The sequence below is a fragment of the Oratosquilla oratoria genome, chromosome 11 (assembly GCF_046742065.1).
Source record: "Oratosquilla oratoria isolate Oo_2021 chromosome 11, ASM4674206v1, whole genome shotgun sequence".
NCBI lineage: Eukaryota > Metazoa > Arthropoda > Malacostraca > Stomatopoda > Squillidae > Oratosquilla > Oratosquilla oratoria.
The window spans coordinates 52,806,874-52,828,042 of record NC_134787.1 but is presented as its reverse complement, the minus strand read 5'-3'; the positions used below and the strand labels follow the sequence as shown (position 1 = coordinate 52,828,042).

General features: G+C 39.9%; 1 protein-coding gene across 6 annotated transcripts in view; it reads right to left on the bottom strand.

Annotated features, from left to right (window-relative positions):
* Positions 1-4,634: 4,634 nt before the first annotated feature.
* Positions 4,635-21,169, bottom strand: part of LOC143029830 (inositol polyphosphate 5-phosphatase OCRL-like) — a 68,037-nt gene continuing 51,502 nt past the window's right edge. For all 6 annotated transcript variants that reach the window (XM_076192903.1, XM_076192901.1, XM_076192906.1 and 3 more), the window contains 3 exons: positions 9,488-9,653; positions 9,252-9,363; positions 4,635-6,331 (listed from right to left, as the gene is read on the bottom strand). In XM_076192903.1, the coding sequence (XP_076049018.1) occupies positions 6,207-6,331; positions 9,252-9,363; positions 9,488-9,653 (403 nt within the window). In that variant the 3' untranslated portion in view covers positions 4,635-6,206. The remainder of the gene's footprint in view (positions 6,332-9,251; positions 9,364-9,487; positions 9,654-21,169) is intronic.

The window sequence follows — 21,169 nt, the reverse complement described above, 5'->3', positions numbered from 1 at the left end:
TCTGGTGCAGGCATGAGCGAGTAGAAGATGGAAGCTGATTCTTACAATTGACTACTTCTAGCACATATCAGTCACTTTGTGGAGTCACCACTGAAGGTGGCTGGTTAGTACCACCTATCAAGATCATTGTTTGATACACAGCAATGGTTTCCAGGCTTGATTTATTAAATGATGGTAAAGGATTGAGGGTAGAGAGTAGGTAGAAGGGTGACAGTATGGAGCAGAGAGCAGAGAATTGAGGCCTAAGGTCCAGACTTTGCACTAAGAGTTCTTGCTATGAGTTCCTCTTCAAGTTCCTCTTGCAAAAAAAAAAAAGAAAGAAATTACAACCATAATTCTGAGATGACCCAACTATATACAGTATCATGAAACCAAGCCATGAGCCAACTTCGAACCTGGGACTGCAGTTTACAACTGGGTTGCAGTCACGAAAGATAACTATGTGGTAACAAGTGGATAACTATGATCATAGTGAGGATGCGTTTAGTTTAGGTCAGTGGTTCTCAAACTATGGGTTGCGACCCAAAGTTGGGTCATGAGATCAATTTTGATGGGTCACAGGGACAGAAAATTCCCACATTTTCAGAGTATTTCAAATACTTGACTAATCAATTTAGTTTTCTGAAGGAAATACAATGCCATGGATTCTGTTAATCTACTTTTGTTAAAGAAAAGTTGTACACATTATCTTTTTTTGAAAGTAAAGGGTATATATATCACTGTCCATTTTGTTTCTCTTTACTTTATTCTGGGTCGCGAAGGATTGAAATGTTCCAAATAGGGTCGCTCACAAAAAAGTTTGAGAACCGCTGGTTTAGGTCAATGTGCACTGGTGGCATAATTGGAAGCATGCTGGTCTAACATTCGATTAGCCGTGGGTTTAAATCCCGCACTCTTCTCAAATTCCCAATAGTTACTGCTTGCTGCCTACCCAACAGTCCAAGCACATAAGGCAAAGGTGACTGCTTCAGCCACAGCTACATGCCTCCTGTAGTAGGCTCCTCACCTTCTAGGTTGTCAGTACATCAAAGATGAAGCGTATCCATTAAAAATCAATTTCATGGCCCAAATCACATACATACATACAGTGCTCGACAAAAGTTCACGGTGCCTCAGCGAATCTAAACAAAAATGCACAAAAATGTAATTAATCATTATATTTATTGGATTTTTACTCACCTAATACTTGGTTGGGAGTCCTTTGCGCTTTAACACAGCCTCAAGACGACGTGGAAGTGAAGCAGCTAGGTTGTGGAGGGTTGTAGGCTCAAAATTGTCCCAGATTTCCTGAATGGCTGCCTCGAGCTTGGGTATAGAGCTGACGTCTTTGCCTTGTAACCTCTTCTTTATAATGTGCCACAAATTTTCAATTGGGTTCAAATCAGGGCTATTACCTGGCCAGGCCTTTATAAAGTTCACTTCACAGTCGTTGAGCCAAGTAGTGATGGGTTTAGCAGTGTGGCAGGGGGCACCGTCCTGCTGAAAAACTGTGGCACCTGTTTTTTCAAATGATTCAGGTAAATTTTCACACAGAAGCTCCAAGTACACGTTTTGGTTCACTTTGAAGTTCTTGGGTAACACTACTAATGACCCCAAGCCCTTGCCGCTGAAACAGCCCCACACCATTAAAGTATCAGGGAATTTGACAGTACCCTTGACGTACCGAGGGTCAAGCGGGTCACTTCCATGTCGCCGGTACACCTTTGCACCACGGTTACAGGTGACACTGAAGGTGGCCTCGTCAGACCACAAAACGTCAAGCCAGTCGTCCTCAGTCCAGTGAGAGTATTTCTTGGCAAATTCAATCCTTCTGGCTTTCTGCTTCTTGGTGACAAGTGGCTTAGCAACAGGCTGGTGACTCACGTACCCAAGCTCATGCACCCTTCGTGACACTGTCCTCACAGACACCTCACCAAACACCCCAGGGTTCTGTTCCTTCACTACCCTTGCTGTCTTACGAGGAGATGCCTCTAGAGTTCGTTTTATGATGGTATCTGCCCTTGTAGAAGTCTTTCTAGGGCGTCCTGAGCGTGGTTTGTGAGCAGGCAAAATGTCATCTGGCAAATCTCTTGCACGTGCACACCACTTCCTCACTGTAGACTTTGCACAGCCTAACTGTTCACTTATTTCCTTCGTTTTCTTGCCTGATTCACATAGAGCAATGATCTGGGCTATTAACTGCTTGCTTCTATAAGCTGCATCGGCCATGGTAAGGTCACATGCAATGGTAAGGTCACAGGATTGGAGCTACCAAAAAAAATGTACCGCAGACACTCTCTCACAATGACAGCCACGTGGCAACTGAGTGGTGTTGTCTGGCAGCGGCGTATAGTTTGAGGGTTTGTTTACACTGTATAGGCGCTGCGAACTTTTGTCTCAACTTTATCCACAAGAATAACATCAATGTATTTTCGCCAGTTATTCAGCAGGACGGTGCCCCCTGCCACACAGCTAAATCCATCACTACTTGGCTCAACGACTGTGAAGTGAACTTTATAAAGGACTGGCCAGGTAATAGCCCTGATTTGAACCCAATTGAAAATTTGTGGCACATTATAAAGAAGAGGTTACAAGGCAAAGACGTCAGCTCTATACCCAAGCTCGAGGCAGCCATTCAGGAAATCTGGGATAATTTTGAGCCTACAACCCTCCACAACCTAGCTGCTTCACTTCCACGTCGTCTTGAGGCTGTGTTAAAGCGCAAAGGACTCCCAACCAAGTATTAGGTGAGTAAAAATCCAATAAATATAATGATTAATTACATTTTTGTGCATTTTTGTTTAGATTCGCTGAGGCTCCGCGAACTTTTGTCGAGCACTGTACATATACCAAGGCTTTTTCCCCCTTACAAGGGAGGTAGCCAAAAAGGAAAAGGCATAAAATCATTCCCACCCATTCCATCCCTGAATACACTCCACACCCCCTCCACCCTCCCTCTTATCTTAGCACCTCCTGGATCACGGGTCATCCCTGCACCTTGTCCACTTCCCTGGGTCAGAAGCACTGTCGCAAGACACAGCACATCCACAGCAAGGCCACTTCATTAAATCGGCAAGCCCCCTCTCCGTCCCCCCATGCATAAAAGGAGAAGACGGGGAGAAATCCCTTTGGGCTGCGTCAAATTTTGCTCACACATACTACCTCATCCCCCATCCCCCCCATCCATTCCACCTCATGCATCACATCATCCATATACAACCATTCTCCATTCACAGGAAATGTAAAAAAACAACAACTCTTGGAAGTTTGAGGACAGAAAAAAATTAAAGAATATTTGGACAAAAAATATGCTACAGAAGAACATCAGATAACAACAGAGCCTGTTAACGAAGTAATTTTCTGAATATGAAAACAAGAATTTTTTGGCAAGTTTTAAACCAGAAACTGAAGAAATTGTATCAGAAAAGAGAAGAAAATAAAACCGCAGGAGACAAAGCAAGGAAATCAAGTAGTATATGAGGAACCAAAACTGCAGGTTGAAATAACAAACAGGAATAGAGTCAGAAGTGGCAAGTGGACTTCAACATTAAGAAATGTAGCATAATGAATTTTGGAAAAAATAAAAAAGGATATCAGGGCAATATAAAATTGGTGAAAGGGAAGTAACAATAGTGGGATCTGAAAAAGACCTGGGGATGATCATCACAAAAGATATGTCCCTTGACAAACATATAAACAAAATTGTCGGCAAAACCTATAACTTCCTAAGATTAATAAAAGTGGCTTTTGCTTACTTGGATGAAGAAATGGTAAAGAAAATACTAGCCACACTGATAAGGCCTAAATTGGAGTATGCAGTGACAATATGGTCACCCAGTACTAAATAGAATGTAAGATAAATTTAGAGAATCCAGAGAGGAATTACAAAGATGGCCCCAACACTATCATAAATGTCATATGAAGAAAGATTGTTAAAACTTGAACTACCAACTCTGGAACAAAGAAGAGAAAGAGGTGATTTGTTGGCCATCTACAGAATTATGAGAGGTGTGGAAGTCGTTAATAGAGATGACTTACTAAATTGGGATAAGAGAAACACAAGAGGACATAGATCTCAAAAAGGAGTTATAGAAGAGACCTGAAAAAAACAGCTTTCTCCACAGAGTGGTGGATGTATGGAACATACTAGACAAAACAATAGTGTGTGCAAAAACAATACAAGAATTTAAGAGCAAATCAGATATGGCAAGATACAGAGATGGGACACCACAAGTGTATTTCCCCTTCCCGTAAGATACAACTAGGAAAATACACAGCTCATGGTGCAATGGTAGAGTTCCCAGCTGCCACTATGGCGGTCCAGATTCGAATCCCACCCAGAGCCGAAATAATTTCAGTATTGCTGCGCTGCGGGTCGTTACTCCAACTCTTGTGGGCGGGGAGTTGGGTGTGTGTGTGTGTGTGTGTGTGTAAGTTCACACCATTATCCATAGATCGATCATATATGAGCTCTGAGCTCTCTTCCAGGAGGAAAATAGCTGTCAATCAGGAGTCCAACACATGATCCAAGACCATGGTGAATCACACACACACACACATGGAGATAGATTAGGTACAACTACTGTGCTGAATAAGATGTAAAATAAAATTTCATTGTTCCCTAAATCTATTTAGGCAGCACAGAAATAAAAACAGCACTTCATCCAATTTTAATTGTGATACCTACTTACAACACGTCTTTTCTTTTCTGCACGTGGTGCATAATATTTTACAAGAATATCATCATTATTTTACAAAATAATGATAATACACATGTATAACAAGATCTAAGAATTTATATATCTCTGAGACAGAAACAGGCTGTACATTGAACTGAACCTATATTCAACACTCCAGAACATTATAACAATAATAACTGTTACCTCAAGTTTCACTGACTGGAAACTTGCAACCCCACAACATCTGGAAACAGGCCTCAGGCCCTCCCACAGATCTCTCTGGGAAGAGATACTGGACTTTTGTCATGTTGTAATATTAATAATAATTATTGCCCCAAGTTTTGCTTAGTAGAAAACCCACAGCCCCACAGAATCTGACAATGGTCCTTGGGTCCTCTCACAGACCTCTCATGAAAGAAACTCTGAACTGTTATCTGTGTTGTATTAATGTGAGACTGTTTCTGTTACCAGCTGAAAGTAGAAGATAGTGGAGAGCAACCGGCATGTTGTCAATTCTCCATGTGTGAAAAGGTGTAAGAAATACAGATGAAGTTGATAGATCTTCGGCCCACTGAGTGCAAGCCTCTCAAGGCTCCACCTCTTCATGGAGGTGAAGGGGTAAATGAGTTTTGAAAATGAGCAGGTGTGTCATCCATCTTGCAGGAGCACCACAAGCAACCTATCACTGGTCCCATGTTGTGTTGTATTACGATGTGACTGTTTCTATGTCAGTGGTTTATAGTACTATAGTAGGAGAAGGGAATAATCATTGGTTGTCAGCTTTCCTTATGTGAAGAAGTAGAGGAAATACAGATTGACCTCTCATTAACGGACGTTAATTAGCTGCGTTTGCGTTTTTTTCTGTGTTTTTGGTGCTGTTGTTTAGTGCTAAGCAATCACTATGCCACCCAAAAACCACTCCAAATCAACGGATTATTCACATCAACAGACACCATTACCCCCCTTTTAGTCCGTTAATGAGAGGTAGTACTGTATAGTCTTAAGTCAACAGAGAGATCTTAGGCCCAGTCTAGAGACTGAGAGTCAGTCTCTTGGGGCTGTATCTCCAGATGGAGCTAAAGGTGTTGATGGGTTTTGAAGACGAATGGCAGGTACATGTTGTTGTTCCCCTCCAAAATCTAAAACATAAAAGGTAATACTAATCATTACAATAAAATCTGGTGTAGTGTCACTTCCTCAGTGGTAGTCATTATTCACTCCAACTACAGTACATCTTAAGACTAGATTTTACACTTAAAATGAATGTGAATGAAAGAATTGCCTCTGGCCAATGCTTAAATAATACTAATACATTATCACTTCCGGCTGACATGCAAATAAATAAATCTCTAATTCAGTCAAAATAAAAATTACCAGGTAGAAATGGAATGGTTCCAAAATTTCCAGACAACATAGATGCTGAAAACAATGTGAACACTGATCATAATCAACATATCACTAAATGCATGATTTCTACAATCTTTTTTTCACTGAAAAAAACAAGATTGTTTCCTACATCTACCTCATAAATTATCATAACAGGCTCCATCACTCATTGACAAGAAAATGATGAACAAATGTCTGCTTCTTCCTTTCAATTGCAGATTGCTGGGTGGCTCGCCGTTCATTCCTAGTTTGCCTTTCCCTTATCAGGATACTGCCAAACACAGACGCTGAATCCAACAAAAAAAGAAAAAGAAGCAATAAATCATATATTCAAAAATTTTAATTTGTTAATGTTATATACGTTTTATGTATTTTACTCATACAAAATGTATCTAAATCACTATCACACAAAATGAAACTTAATTTCAGTTTTTATTGGAATGGAAGTGATCCCCTATATTATTCTTTGCCAAATTATATACACAGTGGGCTCAAAAGTTCTGCACAGCTTGAGTTCTATAATTCACTAGTTCAGTGCAATGACCTTATTTCTCCAATTTCTGACATCACAACTTCTGCAGGCTTGCCACACATTTTTTATACTACTGGCAATCATCACAACATTATATCTGAGGATGCTAAATCTATATGCCTTTTGCTAGGAACTAGCAATCAACAACAAGCCTTAACAACACACTGTGTAGCTAACAAGCACTACTATGCAAGGACCAAAATCCTCATCCATTATGTTTACTACTTAATCTACAAATACCTTACACAAATGAAGAATTACTGACAGATTTCTCCTTGCTCAAATTTGAATGTCTTTCATTCATGCTTTAACTTTGCTCAGATATTACATTTTGAATGATTCCTTTGTTAATCTAAACCAATTGTTGCTTTGAGTTTCACTAAATATTTCACCTGCATCTCCAAAATGACTGGCAACAGTCCTTGGGGCCTCCCATAGATCTCTGGTATGAAACATTGGACTGTTGTCTGTGCTATAGTAGTATAAGACTGTTTATATGTCGCCAGACAAAAAATGGTAGGAGGGGAGCAATTGCCAGTTGTCTGCTCTCCAAGTGTGAAAACAAATAAGTACACACAGTTTAAGTTAATAAAAGAGAATTTTTATACCTAATTTGGAGACCAAGTGTTAGTTCTTCAGGGGTCACAGGGTTGAGTTTTGAAAATATGTAGCTTTGCATAGCTGCCCATTTTCAAAAGTGGACCCACAATCTCCCTCTGTGAACTTCAACAAAGCTGGCAGATATGGTTGATTAAACTTTTACATAGACAGTTTGGCCATATAGAAAGAACAAGTGAAGAGAGACTGGCAAAAGAGAGTATGGATAGCCAAGGATAATGAAGTGAACTTGTGGGGAACACAGAAACAAGGCGGATGAATAGGGGTAAATGGGGCAGCTATATGCAAAAGGAATCTCTGTCCATCAGGAAAGGGAGAGGGCAAGAGATAGGTGTGAGTGGAGAGTGGTTATGAATGGATAAGGAAATGATATGGCCCTAAGGGTTTTCTTCTCATTCACTCTGTATTTTCTCAAGAGGATGACATGTGAGGGTTGCCACATAATGAAGCAGTGGAGGTAAACTAGCTTTGGCTATCATGACCTCCTGTAGACATCCTGTGTCTTGCTGCATTGCCTTTGACCCAAGCAGTGGGCAGGACATAAGGATGATCCTTCTTCCACGAGGAGCTAAGATGGGAGGGACAATAAATGGGTTTTTTTGGATGGGTATGGGATGTGTGCTATGTTGGTATATTCTTTGATTTAGCCATTCCCCTTATAAGGAGGAAAGTTTTTTTTTTTTTTGTGTATGTAACTATATATCTACTTATGAAATAGTTCAAGTTCTGTACTTGAAGTAGGTAAAAACAAGTGAAAAGCAGGGAAATCTACACATATCAGAACAAACAATGATTTAACATGTAAAAATATGTCCAGTTCCACAATTCTCTTATTACAGGCCTGATGGCCAGAAAAACTCTGCACAGAACTTGCAAGCCTACTGTACATTTCATTAGAATAGTAGTGACCTGTTCTATGAGATGCACCCAAGATACCTAGCAGTATTAGACCATTCTTCTTTTATTAATTGTTTCACAGATCCCACATTCATAAACCCAAGGCAGGCATCAGAAGGGGGGGGGGGAATGCACTTGCCTTTTGAGACTGTTGCCACATGTTTTGGCAAAGAGACTTACTTTTCCTCAAGGAGATAAGTATACTTTTGGTTTCCAGACATCAGCACATTGATAATGGATGCCCTACCACCAGTGCTATTTTCATCTGTAACCATGGGCCTATCTGACATTTCCCTGAATCAGATCAGAATGCACTGTTGTCCGAAGGAAACTAGCGCACTGATTGACATTTTCATGTCCATTTATGTTAGGATGGCTTGATTTACTACTTCTCCTATCATACTAACCAAGGAATGTAATGACAGGACAGAGTCAGACTCTATGTCAATGACAGCAGCAGATCCAGAGGAAGAATTGAATGCCGAGGATGGCAAATACTTCCAAAAATCTGTGGCACATGCTTCCACTGGCGTATCTACAAATGTTCTACAAAACCTTTTCGAACCTTTCAAGGCAATTATTCCAATCCATGGCATATTCTACATAAAATAAGCATACACACAATAGAAAAAGTGCCATTGCCCAGGCATTCAGGTTTGTTTTGGACAACGTAATGACAATTTGTTGTTAACTGGTAACCATGACCTTGTTGTTTATGATCTGCACATGCAGAGAAAAAGCAGTGGGAAACCAGGTAAGAATTTTATTTTGCCAGTTTAGAAATTTCCAAGTGGGGTGAAAATTAAGTGAAAGTGGCAATATATATATATATATATATATATATATATATATATATATATATATATATATATATATATATATATATATATATATATATATTATTATATTTTTTTTTTTTTTTTTTTTCCAAATTTGCTGAAACCAACACTGCTGGATCCGCGAAACAATAAAAAGAAAAGAATGGCCTTACTGGGGAAAAAAGAAGCCCCCCCTTCACACGTTTTAAGTGGAAAGGAATGACAGGGACAATTGTGATAAAAGTGCAAGAATTAAGGATGTTTTTTTCCCATACCTAGTCACCCCACCTTGTGGGTAAAGGTAGGGAAAAAATAAAATAACTATTCAATGAAATACTATACCAAGTGTTCTGGCATCCAAATTATTGTCATGGGAATGCTTGAGCAATTCTTTCAGGAATGCCATGAGGTAAGAAAAGACATTTCTGTGATAAACTGGCAATGCAGCAATAACCTGCAAAAAATAACAACAATAACAATAATTAAAAATAAATAGATAATATCAATTAGCTTCCATCTGACACATGTATGGACTTACTTTTAAGAATATTAAACAAAATAAAAATCACTTTACTCACTTCTTTGCACAGTGCAAAATTTGGGGTAGAATCTAGAGCTCTCTGGTATAAAATATAAGGAATGACTGGCTCTGGCAGAGCTTCCAGAAACAAAAGCAAAGCTTCTGCCACTGAGTGAACACTTCCTGGCAAGAAGTCTCCAACAACCCCAGAGTCAAGGCTGTTCCTGTTTCCACGAAAATAATTGTTATTGATCAAAACAGTCAAACTGCAAATTATGAGTACTGGTAATAACAACAATAATAATGATGATGATGACAACAATAATGACAATAATAACTATAACTATAATAACTATAATGACTATAATAATAGTAATAATATGTTCTTATCAATTAACTGGCAACAATCCTCAGGCTCTTCCACAGATCTCTTTAGGAAGAAACTGCTCTGTTGTATTAACATGGGGCTGTTTCAATGTTACCAACTGAAAATGGTAGGGGGTGGATCAAAGTCATCAGTTATCAGCTCTCTGTGTGTGAAAAAGCCTAAGAAATACATATGAAGTTGATAAATGTGAGAGAGATGATACATGAGAGACCCAGTCCAGCAAGTGAATGTCTGCCTATCAGGTCTGCACCTCCTGTTAGATACAAGACGATCAACGGACTTTGAAAATGGGCAGCTTTCCTGTCCATCTTCCTGGACTACCAGATGCAGGTACTCTTCACTGGCCAATAATAACAATAACAATAATAATAATGATAATAATAATTAAAAATAATATAAAATAAAAGATATCCCATTCTTCCTTTGGATACCACTATATAGTCCATTAATGCCTTATCGACCATCTTTCCTTCCACCATCCTTTCCTTTGTGTACTTATGATTGATCTTCTTGAATACTGTGTTAGCTATCATCAACTCTCTAAATACATCACCAACATCAACTCTCCTCTATATTCCTTACCAGGTACTCCAAACTCCCCTACCACTCCATTTATTGATTCATCTCCTACTCTAGCATTGAAATCTCCCAACACTACTACACTGACATTCCACCCAAAACTCTCTTAAGTACTCACTGAACTGTCCAAAAAGCCTCCTTTCCTCTACACTATTTTCACTACCAGGCCCATATGCTCTTACAAAAATCCACATTTCCCATCCCAGTTTCATCTTCACCCTTATTAACCTTGAAGATACTTCATTCCACTCCACCACATTCTTTACTATCTCATCACTCACCAGCAGAGCTAACCCTCAGACAGACAGTCTAGGGAACAACAACAACAACCCTTCCCTCAGCCCCTCCTCACTCCCAACAACACCTCCTGCCTCCTCAATCCCCAAAACATTTCCAAATCAAAATCACCCTTCCTTTTCAACTTAGTTCACTTAATCCTAACACATCAATTTTTCTTCTCACAAACATACTGCCTATATCTTCATTTTCATTCTCATCAGTAACACAACCATTCACAATGAATGACCCAAATTTTATGGTTTTGGTTACAAATCTCCTCCCAGACCCTTTTATGCCTTTATTTATAATGTGATAATCTTACAGAGAGCAGGATACCAAGTCCCATCAATCTGTCCCACTTTGTTGCCTTTTATGAGTCACATGGGAAACATGGTGGCAGAATTCTTTCCTCCCCCTACCACAGGGGGATACAGGTAAAAAGAAAAATATACTCAAGGAAGTGGTACAGAAAGTTTCAAGGGAACAGCATAACAGAGGGGCAGTCATAGTACAACAGTACCATCATTCCTCTAAAAGAGATTTTACTCCAACATAGACAAAATTACATGTGGCTCTATTCTGCAGAGGTGTCCCAAAATGGCCCCTAAAGCACTGGCTGTATGTAACTGTAATTAGTACTACACAACTACTTGCAGTAAATATTCCAGTACAGGGCATTATGATAATAATAATAACAACAATATTAATAATAATTAACCCCTTCACTCCGGGCCAAAATCTCGCGGGCAGCATTAGCTGCCAGACGTGTGATGTTGCGTCATAATACTCGCATTATAAAAAATAAAGTCACCGCTGTATTGCTCGTTCTCTCTTTCACCCGTGAATTTTGATAACCATAGAAAATATGATGAAGCCAGTTTTCAGAGTATGGGGGTCACGCAGGTACAACTACAATAGATATAATCAAGACACCGACATCGGCATCCTCGCGTACCCACTTGCTCCTCATGATACCTATGTAGGCGTCACCGTATGGAAGGGGTTAAGAATAACAATAATCTATCTACAGGTAGTCGTCGACTTACGACTGATCGACTTTACGACCATGAGATGGTGCAATAATATCTAACATTTAATAGAGTAATAGAAATGCAATAAGATATGCCTGGCAGTGCAGTACATTACTCTGCACGCCGCGAGACGCGAGTACGATAGTTTTGGCAGGCTGCTGGCAGCGTCAGCATCCCAGCCAGCTAAATATTCTTTCATTTTGTTTGTTTGAAGTAAAATGTTTCCTAATTTTGCATTGCATTTCGTATTTTTATGTTTTGCAATTAATAAAATGTATCAGTATTTTTTTATGCCTAGTCTGTTGTCGATGACAAAATGTTCGGCACAGCATTTTGTATTTTTATGTTTTGCGATTAATAAAATGTAACAGTAAACTTTGTTTATGCCTAGTCTGTTGTCGATAACAATATTTTCGGTACAGTATGTAAACGAAAAGAATGTGTTTCGAAATATCTTTTTTCCTAATTTTGCTTTACAATGATTTTAATGTAACCAACAAAAAAGGATTTGTAGGTCAAAGATGACAAGACTTTATTCAGTATGCGTAGGCCTAGGCTACATTTCCTAACGAAAATGATAAAAAGTTAATGAATACTAAACAACGTAGCTCAAAGATAATAAGATTTTATTCAGTATGCATACGTTTCCTAAAGAAAGTCTGATGGTAAAATGATACAAAGGTTAACAAATACAGTATTAAATATCATAGGTCAAAGATGATAGGATTTTATTCAATATGCTTAGGCCTAGGCTACGTTTCCCAAAGAAAATCAGATGAAATTATAAAGTTAAAAATACTATACAACATAGTTCAAAGATGCTAAGATTATTTCAGTATGCTAAATATACAATATATATATACATATATATATATACTATATAAAGGGTAATATATACTGTATATATATATATAGACCGACTTGCGTCCAGATCGACTTACGACCTGTCTGTCGGAACCAAACTCGGTCGTAAGTTGACAACTACCTGTATATACCAAGGGCTTTTTCTCTCTAAGGGAGGTAGCCTAGTCAAAAGGGATGCACCCACTCCCATCCATTCCACTCCCATCTACCACCCTTTCCTCCCTCTCATCTTAATAATAACAATAATAATAATGCCATACCATATGTAGGGCTTTTTCCCCTTTACAAGGGAGGTAGCCAAAATCAAAGGCATAAATCCACTCCCACCCATTTCATCCCCACATACTCCACTCCCATTCACCATCCCTCCTTCCTCTTTTCTTGGCCTCTGAATGACGGGTCATCTCTGCATCTCGCCCACTACCCTGGGTCAGAAGCAATGCAACAAGACACAGCACATCCACAACAAGGCCACTTCATTTAATCAGTGACCCCCACCTCTTCTTATGATAATAATAGCAATACTACTACTACCAATAACAATAACAACAATATACAATGGACTTTTAAACACATGAACATATAGCAAAACCTTTTCCAACTAAAGAAACTAAACAACCACTCATAGACACAACAAAAATAATCACCATATAAACACAAAGAAAACAACATACTCATACAACATCACAAACATCTACATACCTTTCACCATATATATAATGCCCTAAAACTTTCCACTAACTCCAACCACTCAGTGGCCTACCCAACCACATCAATCAATCCACTGCACCAGGTTTCTCATGCAGGTGACCTGAACACACACCAGCCAATATGGCTACACACACAACTGCAATCCAAAGAGGTAACAAAATCCTTGGACAACTCCCCAACCAAAGCATATTCTGGCAAACATCTTGCAAGACTCATCATCAATGCAATTAATAAGCGACCTCCAAGACGTCTCAATGTACTCATCTTCACTCCAACCATAAACATGAGAAACCATCCATCACCTCTCCTCTGTTCATTTCTTCATACAGACTACTACAGAACTTGCAGAAAAAAATCAATCTACCCCCTAAAAAGATTAAAAAAAAACTACAAGAATGCAAAATGACATGAATATTATAAAGAAATACTTTAATAACCATTTATAAACATTTCATAAAAACCACCCTAGAGTATGCCTCCACATCATGATCACAAAAAATCAGCAATGCAAACATAATTTGTAAACACCATAGAATGGAGCAATGAGAGTAATAACAGGATACACCAAAACCATCTCTATAGGACATTTATATACAGAAACCTAAATCCTCCCAATAGAAAATCACATAACAGGAACCCAATTCTATGACAGAACCCTTAACAACACACCCACATTTCATAATTTCACCAACATCAGACATGACTGGACTGACGGTAAAAGCAGTGGACTCATCACCCTGATCCACCAGTTCATCTGCTTCATGGACACAAGTGCCAGTACCAAAACCTTCCTCCTTACTACAGACAACACCACAGAAACCTCATCAATACAAATCCAAACAGGTAACAAATCTACAATGACAATAGTTAACATGTACCTCCCCCTGCAATCATCCAACACAGTTCCAAACACCTTGAGACCTAACCTTAACCAAATTGCCACAATCCCTAACCTTATCCTAGGTGATGACTTCAAACCCAAGTCATTGGCCTAGTGTGTCAACAACCCCAACATGGACAAAGGGTTTGATCTACAAACATAATTTGACTCACTGGCCATCTTGAGCAACACACCCATAATCACACACACATCCCCCCATCAAGCACCCCTATACCCCTTCCTCTCCTGACAACACCTGTTCCCCTGGCCTAACCCCAACAATTTCATGGAAAGTGGTCAGAGCCCTTGGTTCCAACCACCTTCCAATCATCATCACCTCAAAAACATGATGCACACCAGTTGGCTACAGACATACATACACCAATTAAAGGAGACAAAATATCCACACAGAAACACATTCATTCCCAGATGACTAAACAAGCCCTTCAAAAAAGACCACCAAACTTAATATTCCAATACAACCCCCAGAGAGAAAACCCTGCCAAACCAGACAAGAACCACACTAGCACACTTGCACTCAGGACACAATCCATCATTTAGACAGTACCAATGCAAAATAGGACTGGCCATAGGTTCAAACTGCCCAAGATGCAACCACCACACAGAAGACACAGAACCCCTCACACTTGTTGACCATTTTCAGAATTATGAAAGGAATGGAAGTTCTTGATAGAGATGATCTATTAAAATGGGACCAAAGAGAAACAAGAGGACACACAAAGAAACTAAAGAAAGACAGCTACAGAAGAGATCTGAAAAAGAAGTTTTCCACACAGAGTGATTGATGTCTGGAACAAATTGAACAGTGAAACAGTTAATGCAAGAACTATACACTAATTCAAAAGCAAACTGGATGTGGAGAGATACAAAAACAGGTCAAAACGAGCATAGCTCCAGTCCCGTAAAATACAACTAGGTAAATACCTGGATAACTAAACAAACCCTTCAAAAAAGACCACCAAACTCAATATTCTAATACAACCCCTAGAGAAAAAACCCTGCCACACCAGACAAGAACCACACTCGCACACTTGCGCTCAGGACACAATCCATCATTTAGACAGTACATACATGTACATATATATACCAAGGCTTTTTCCCCCTTACAAGGGAGGTAGCCAAAAAGGAAAAGGCATAAAATCATTCCCACCCATTCCATCCCTGAATACACTCCACACCCCTCCACCCTCCCTCTCATCTTAGCACCTCCTGGATGACGGGTCATCCCTGCACCTTGTCCACTGCCCTGGGTCAGAAGCAGTGTCGCAAGACACAGCACATCCACAGCAAGGCCGCTTCATTAAATCGGCGACCCCCCCTCTCCATCCACCCATGCATAAAAGGAGAAGACGGGGAGAAATCCCTTCGGGCTGCGTCAAATTTTGCTCACACATACTACCTCACCCCCCATCCCCCCACCCATTCCACCTCATGCATCACAACATCATCCATATACAACCATTCTCCATTCACCCGTCTTCTGTCCTCTCCCGTCTTTCCTCAACAGACATTCCCCTCTTCCCCAAAGCCCCCTTCACCCCATCCATCCATCTCATCCTACGACGTCCCTTCATGTTCACTCCCTCCACATCTGCCTTCCATACCTCTTTTACTAGTCTTTCTTCACTCATTATTTCCATGTGTCCAAACCATCCTAATACTCTTTCATCAACCCTATCTCCCAACTCCCTTTCCACCCCTGTTCTTCTCCTCACCTCCTATTTCTCACTCTATCTAGCCTAGTAGCCCCCATCATACTTCTCAGACACCTCATCTCAAACATATTCAAACTCCTTCTCTCTTCCTCTCTTATGTTCCATGTTTCTGCCCCATACAGTGCTGTTGGCACAATCACTCCTTCATACAGTCTCCTCTTAGCATCCATTCCCAAATGTCTATTCCTCATTACACTCTTCAATCCACCAAGGCATTTACTCGCTTCTCTCAGTCTACATTCTACCTCCACCTTCACTCCACCTTTTCCTGCCACATTTGCACCCAAGTATCTAAAACTATCCACTTCCTCCAGTTGCTCTCCCTTAATGCTCACTTCCAGTCTACTGCCACTTTCACCCCTTGTACATCTCATCACCTTACTTTTACCCACATTTATCTTTAGCTTTCTTCTATCACATACTCTCCCAAACTCTGTCACCAACTTCCTCAATCCCTCCTCCGATCCTGCCACAAGGGCAGTGTCGTCCGCAAACAACAGCTGGCTCACCTCCCACTTCTCTCCATTTTCCTTAACCATCTTCGATCCCTACCCCACTACCCTTGCATTTACCTCTTGCACTACCCCATCCATGTATAAGTTGAACAGCCAGGGCAACATAATGCATCCTTGACGAAGTCTCACCTTTACCTCGAACCACTCACTCTCTCCATTTCTAATCCTAATGCAAGCTCTACTACTCCCATAAAACTCTTGACAGCTCCCAGAAGCTTTCCTCCTATCCCGTATATCCACAAAACCTCCCACAGTGCCTTTCTGTCTACCCTATCGTAAGCCTTTTCCAAATCCATAAAAGCCCAAAAAACATCCTTCCCCTTTCCTATAGCTTTCTCACATATCTGTCTTACCACAAAGATCTGATCTACACAACCTCTACCCGTCCTAAATCCACACTGTTCCTCACCAATTACTCCCTCTGTTCCTCTCCTAATCCTCTCAATCAAGATCCTCCCATAAGCCTTCCCAACTACACTTAACAAGCTAATCCCTCTGAAACTACTACATTCACACTTGTACCCTTTTCCCTTGTAAAGTGGAACTATATAGGCACTCCTCCAGTCCTCTGGCACTCTACCCTCTCTCCAGCAAACATTAAATAACCTCACCAGCCACTCCACCATCACTGTACCTCCTTTTTTTAGACATTCTGCATGGCATCCATCCACACCAGGTGCCTTACCTGCTTTCATCATCTTAGCAACTGCCTTCACTTCATCCTTCCTTATTTCTCCTCCATTTTCCTCACTCATCTCTCTCATTTTCTTAGCATTTCCCACTGCAACTATCTTTCCCTCCCTATCCTCCTTCACATTTAGCAACTCCCTAAAATATTCTGCCCATCTTCCCCTTACTGCCTTCTCTTCCATTATCATCTCTCCATCTGCACCTTTTATATTTTCTTCTCTACTTGATTCCCCTCCTCTTCCTCTTTTAATTTCTTTCCAAAACATCTTTTTATTACTTTCAAAATTTTCTGTCATACTATCACCCCATTTCACATCTGCTCTCCTCTTTGCCTCCTTTACCTTTTGCTTTACTTCTCTTTTCTTTTCTTTGTACCTCTCATATGACTCCCTCATCCTATTTTGTAACCAATCTGTGAAAGCTCGCTTCTTCTCTTCTACAACCTTCTTTGTTTCCTCATCCCACCATTCACTACCTTCCTTCTATTTCCTCCTGACCTTCTTGTTCCACACACCATCCTTGCACACTTTGTGACTCCCTCATTGAACCATCCCCATTCCTCCTCCACACCTAGCTCTACTCTATCCTTCACTCCCTCCCACTCCTTCAGCTTCTTCTTGTACTCCTTCTCCTTTTCCTTTTCATTTAAAGAGTTCACTCTAAGCACCTCCCTACCTTTTGTCCCTTTCCTCTTTCTCCATCTATCCTCCACTCTCAACTTACCTTCCACCAAAAAATTATTTGATATTCCCCCACCCTCTCCCCTTAGCACATGTACATCCTTAACTCTTCCTATCATAATCCTATTTACCACTACATAATCCATTAACGCTCTATCTACCACCCTCTCCCATGTGTACTTATGCTTGACTTTCTTCCGAAACACTGTATTTGCTATCATCAACTCTCTAGACACATTTCCACCATCAACTCTCCACTACAATTCTTTCCTGGAACTCCACATTTCCCAACCACTCCATCAATTGGACCATTTCCTACCCTAGCATTAAGGTCTCCCAATACTATTACATTGATAGTACCAATACTATTACATTAGACAGTTCCAACACAAAATAGGCCTGGCCATAGGTTCAAACTGCCCAAGATGCAACCACCACACAGAAGACACAGAACACCTCACACTACAATGCCCCACACTAACAATCCCCATACAACAAAATATCTCTTCCTTAAGTGATCTATGGTCCAACCCAAAAGCTGTTGCCAGATTCCTGGAGGATGAAAGTCTTCTGCAAGAGACACCAGGAGCAACAGAATGATTGATTAATAAACTAAAGAAATGGAAAAGGACAATGAATTTTGACTTAACCCACTACTTATCTAAAGACAAAGATCTGGAAATTATCACAAACTCCAAACTGAAAGAAAGCAAGAAATTTATCCTGAGGCTACGAAAAAAAAAAAAATAAAACCTCAATTACACACGAAAAATGCCTCCCTAATAAAAAAAAAGAGAAACAAAAATCAAAAGGGAAATTGAATCTAATTGAACAAGAAAAAGAAGATCTACTACTAGAAACACCAGAAAACAAATAGACAGCAAAAAAGAGAGAAAATTTGGAAAGACATACCGAGACCCTAGATCTAAGACAACAAACAAATGTGGAGCACATTTAAAAATATATACAAAAAAATAAAAAAATTAATCCACCCCAACCCATATAGTGGTTTGCATAACTCAGAATAAAATTCCATCACAACAACAAAGCAGTATCCTTAATAAACATTTCTCCAAGAAAAAAAAAAAAAAAAAGACAAGCGAGATAAAACTATACAGATGCTACTCCGACCTTTTCTACAAGAGATAAGAGAAAATGCAAAAAAAAAATCTCATGCAGAAGGCCCAGATAAAATATCAAACTATCACCTGAAACTCTGGGCCCAGGAGCAATAAAACCCCAGACATCACCAATCACTCCTGGGTGCATGACGGCATTCCAACAATCTGTAAAAGAACACACATAATTCCCATTCTGAAACCAAACAAACCACCAGAGAACTCTGTATCCTACAGAACTACCTCCCTCTTTTCTATATCCAAACTGATGTAAAGACTTATACTGGAAAGAATCAAAGCACAAATATCATCCTAACTGAATCGATGTGGATTCAAAGAGACAAAGCTAGACTCATGGCTCACAAACCTCACTTATCAAGTATTAGACAGCTTTAACAAGACAGCACCACCAGACAGAATGGTAGAATGGTGGCAACAGACATAAGGCATAAGATGGACTATCTAACAGATAGCATTTATTCTAATACATCCTCTGTTCATCCATTTGGCACTGCCTTGCAAACAATTTGTCTGCACCCAAAATACAACCTACTGAACAACAGCTTTATGATAAAGTTCTTGAAAACTCAGAAGCTGCTCACCTTTTCAAAATAAGAAAATCCACCCTATTAACACAGGCATAATATGCATGCATACATACATATACCAAGAGCTTTTTTCCCCTCTTACAAGGGAGGTACCCGAACTCAAATGACATAATTCCACTCCCACCCATTTCATCCTCACTTGTTCCACTCCCTCCCTCTAATCTTGGTTCCTCATTGATGATGGGTCAAATCTGCATCTCACCCATCGCCCTGGGTCAGAAGCAATGCAGTAAGATACAGCACATCCACAGCAAGGCCACTTCATTTAATCGATGACCCTGCCTCTCTGTCCTCTCACGCAGAAATATTGAAGACGGGGAGAAATCCCTTTGGGCTGTGTCAAAATATCATTTACACACAACCACTCCCTAACCCATCCATCCCCCACCAACTCCCTTTCATGCATCACAGTATCATCCACACACAGTCATTCTCCATTCACCCCTATCTTCTGCCTTCTCCCCTCCTTCCTCAACAGACATCCTCCTCTTGCTCAATACCCTTTTACCTTGTACATCCATCTTATCCTCAGTTACCCCCTCATGTTCACTCCATCCATCCCTCCATTATGCTGTACCCCCACTCTTATTACTGTCCTGTACCAATTCTCTGAATATATATTTCCATTTTCACCAAACACTGTAGTTGGGGAGAAAGAATACTACCACCAAGTGTTCCCATTTGAGTCGTATAAGGTGACTAAAACAGGACAGAGGATAGGACTAGGCATCCTACTCTCTGTAGCCCTAGAGGGTACATTCCTAAAAAAAGTCAAGACACCTATTATGCATGAAATAAAAAAATAAAAAAATTAAACAAAAAATGGCAACACGATACTAAACCATAATACCTTTGACATAAAGTCAAGACAAGAAAACATTAATCACACTTACATACCTCCAATCAGCAATAATACATCAATCACACTTACATACCTCCAATCAGCAATATGAATATGAAAACAGAACCATCAATCACGTGCCTAACATGTTTACATCAGAGAATACATGGAAAACACACCCTTACTGCTCTACATGCAATTCAAACAACACAACATACTTTCATTAAAAGACTTCTGGACCAAACCACAGACCATGGTCAGTTACCTAAGAGACAAATGTGTCCACTATGCTAGATCAAGAAAAGACTAAGTAGGTCACAGAGGCTATAAATGGCAAGACCTACATCCACAGGGAGCTAAGATGAAATGGAAACAAACAGGTGACAGATAGGAATGGGATGAGTGGGGATCAGTGCATGCCTTAGCTGGATGCCTCCCTTATTAGAGGGAAGAAGCTTCTTGGTATATAGATACATTAATTCTTGATATGGTAACACTATATGCTTCAGGAGTCTACTTGTTTTTGCTTTAATCATCTTTTTTTTTTTTGGGGGGGGGGGCTACCTCTCTTGTAAGGAGGAAAAAGCCTTTGATATATGTATGTATGTATGTATGTATGTATGTATGTATCTTGTCTTCACATCAACACTTCATCTATCTTTTACATCTCTAAGTTTGCTATTGTGGTCCACTTCAAAATTCAAAAGAATATATTATAGGATGATGACAATAATGATGTGGTTTAACGTCACAAAATCCCCCCTCTATTGGAAGGCTAGGACAGTGCCTCTTAGAGTGGACTTTGTTGCATGGAATTCAA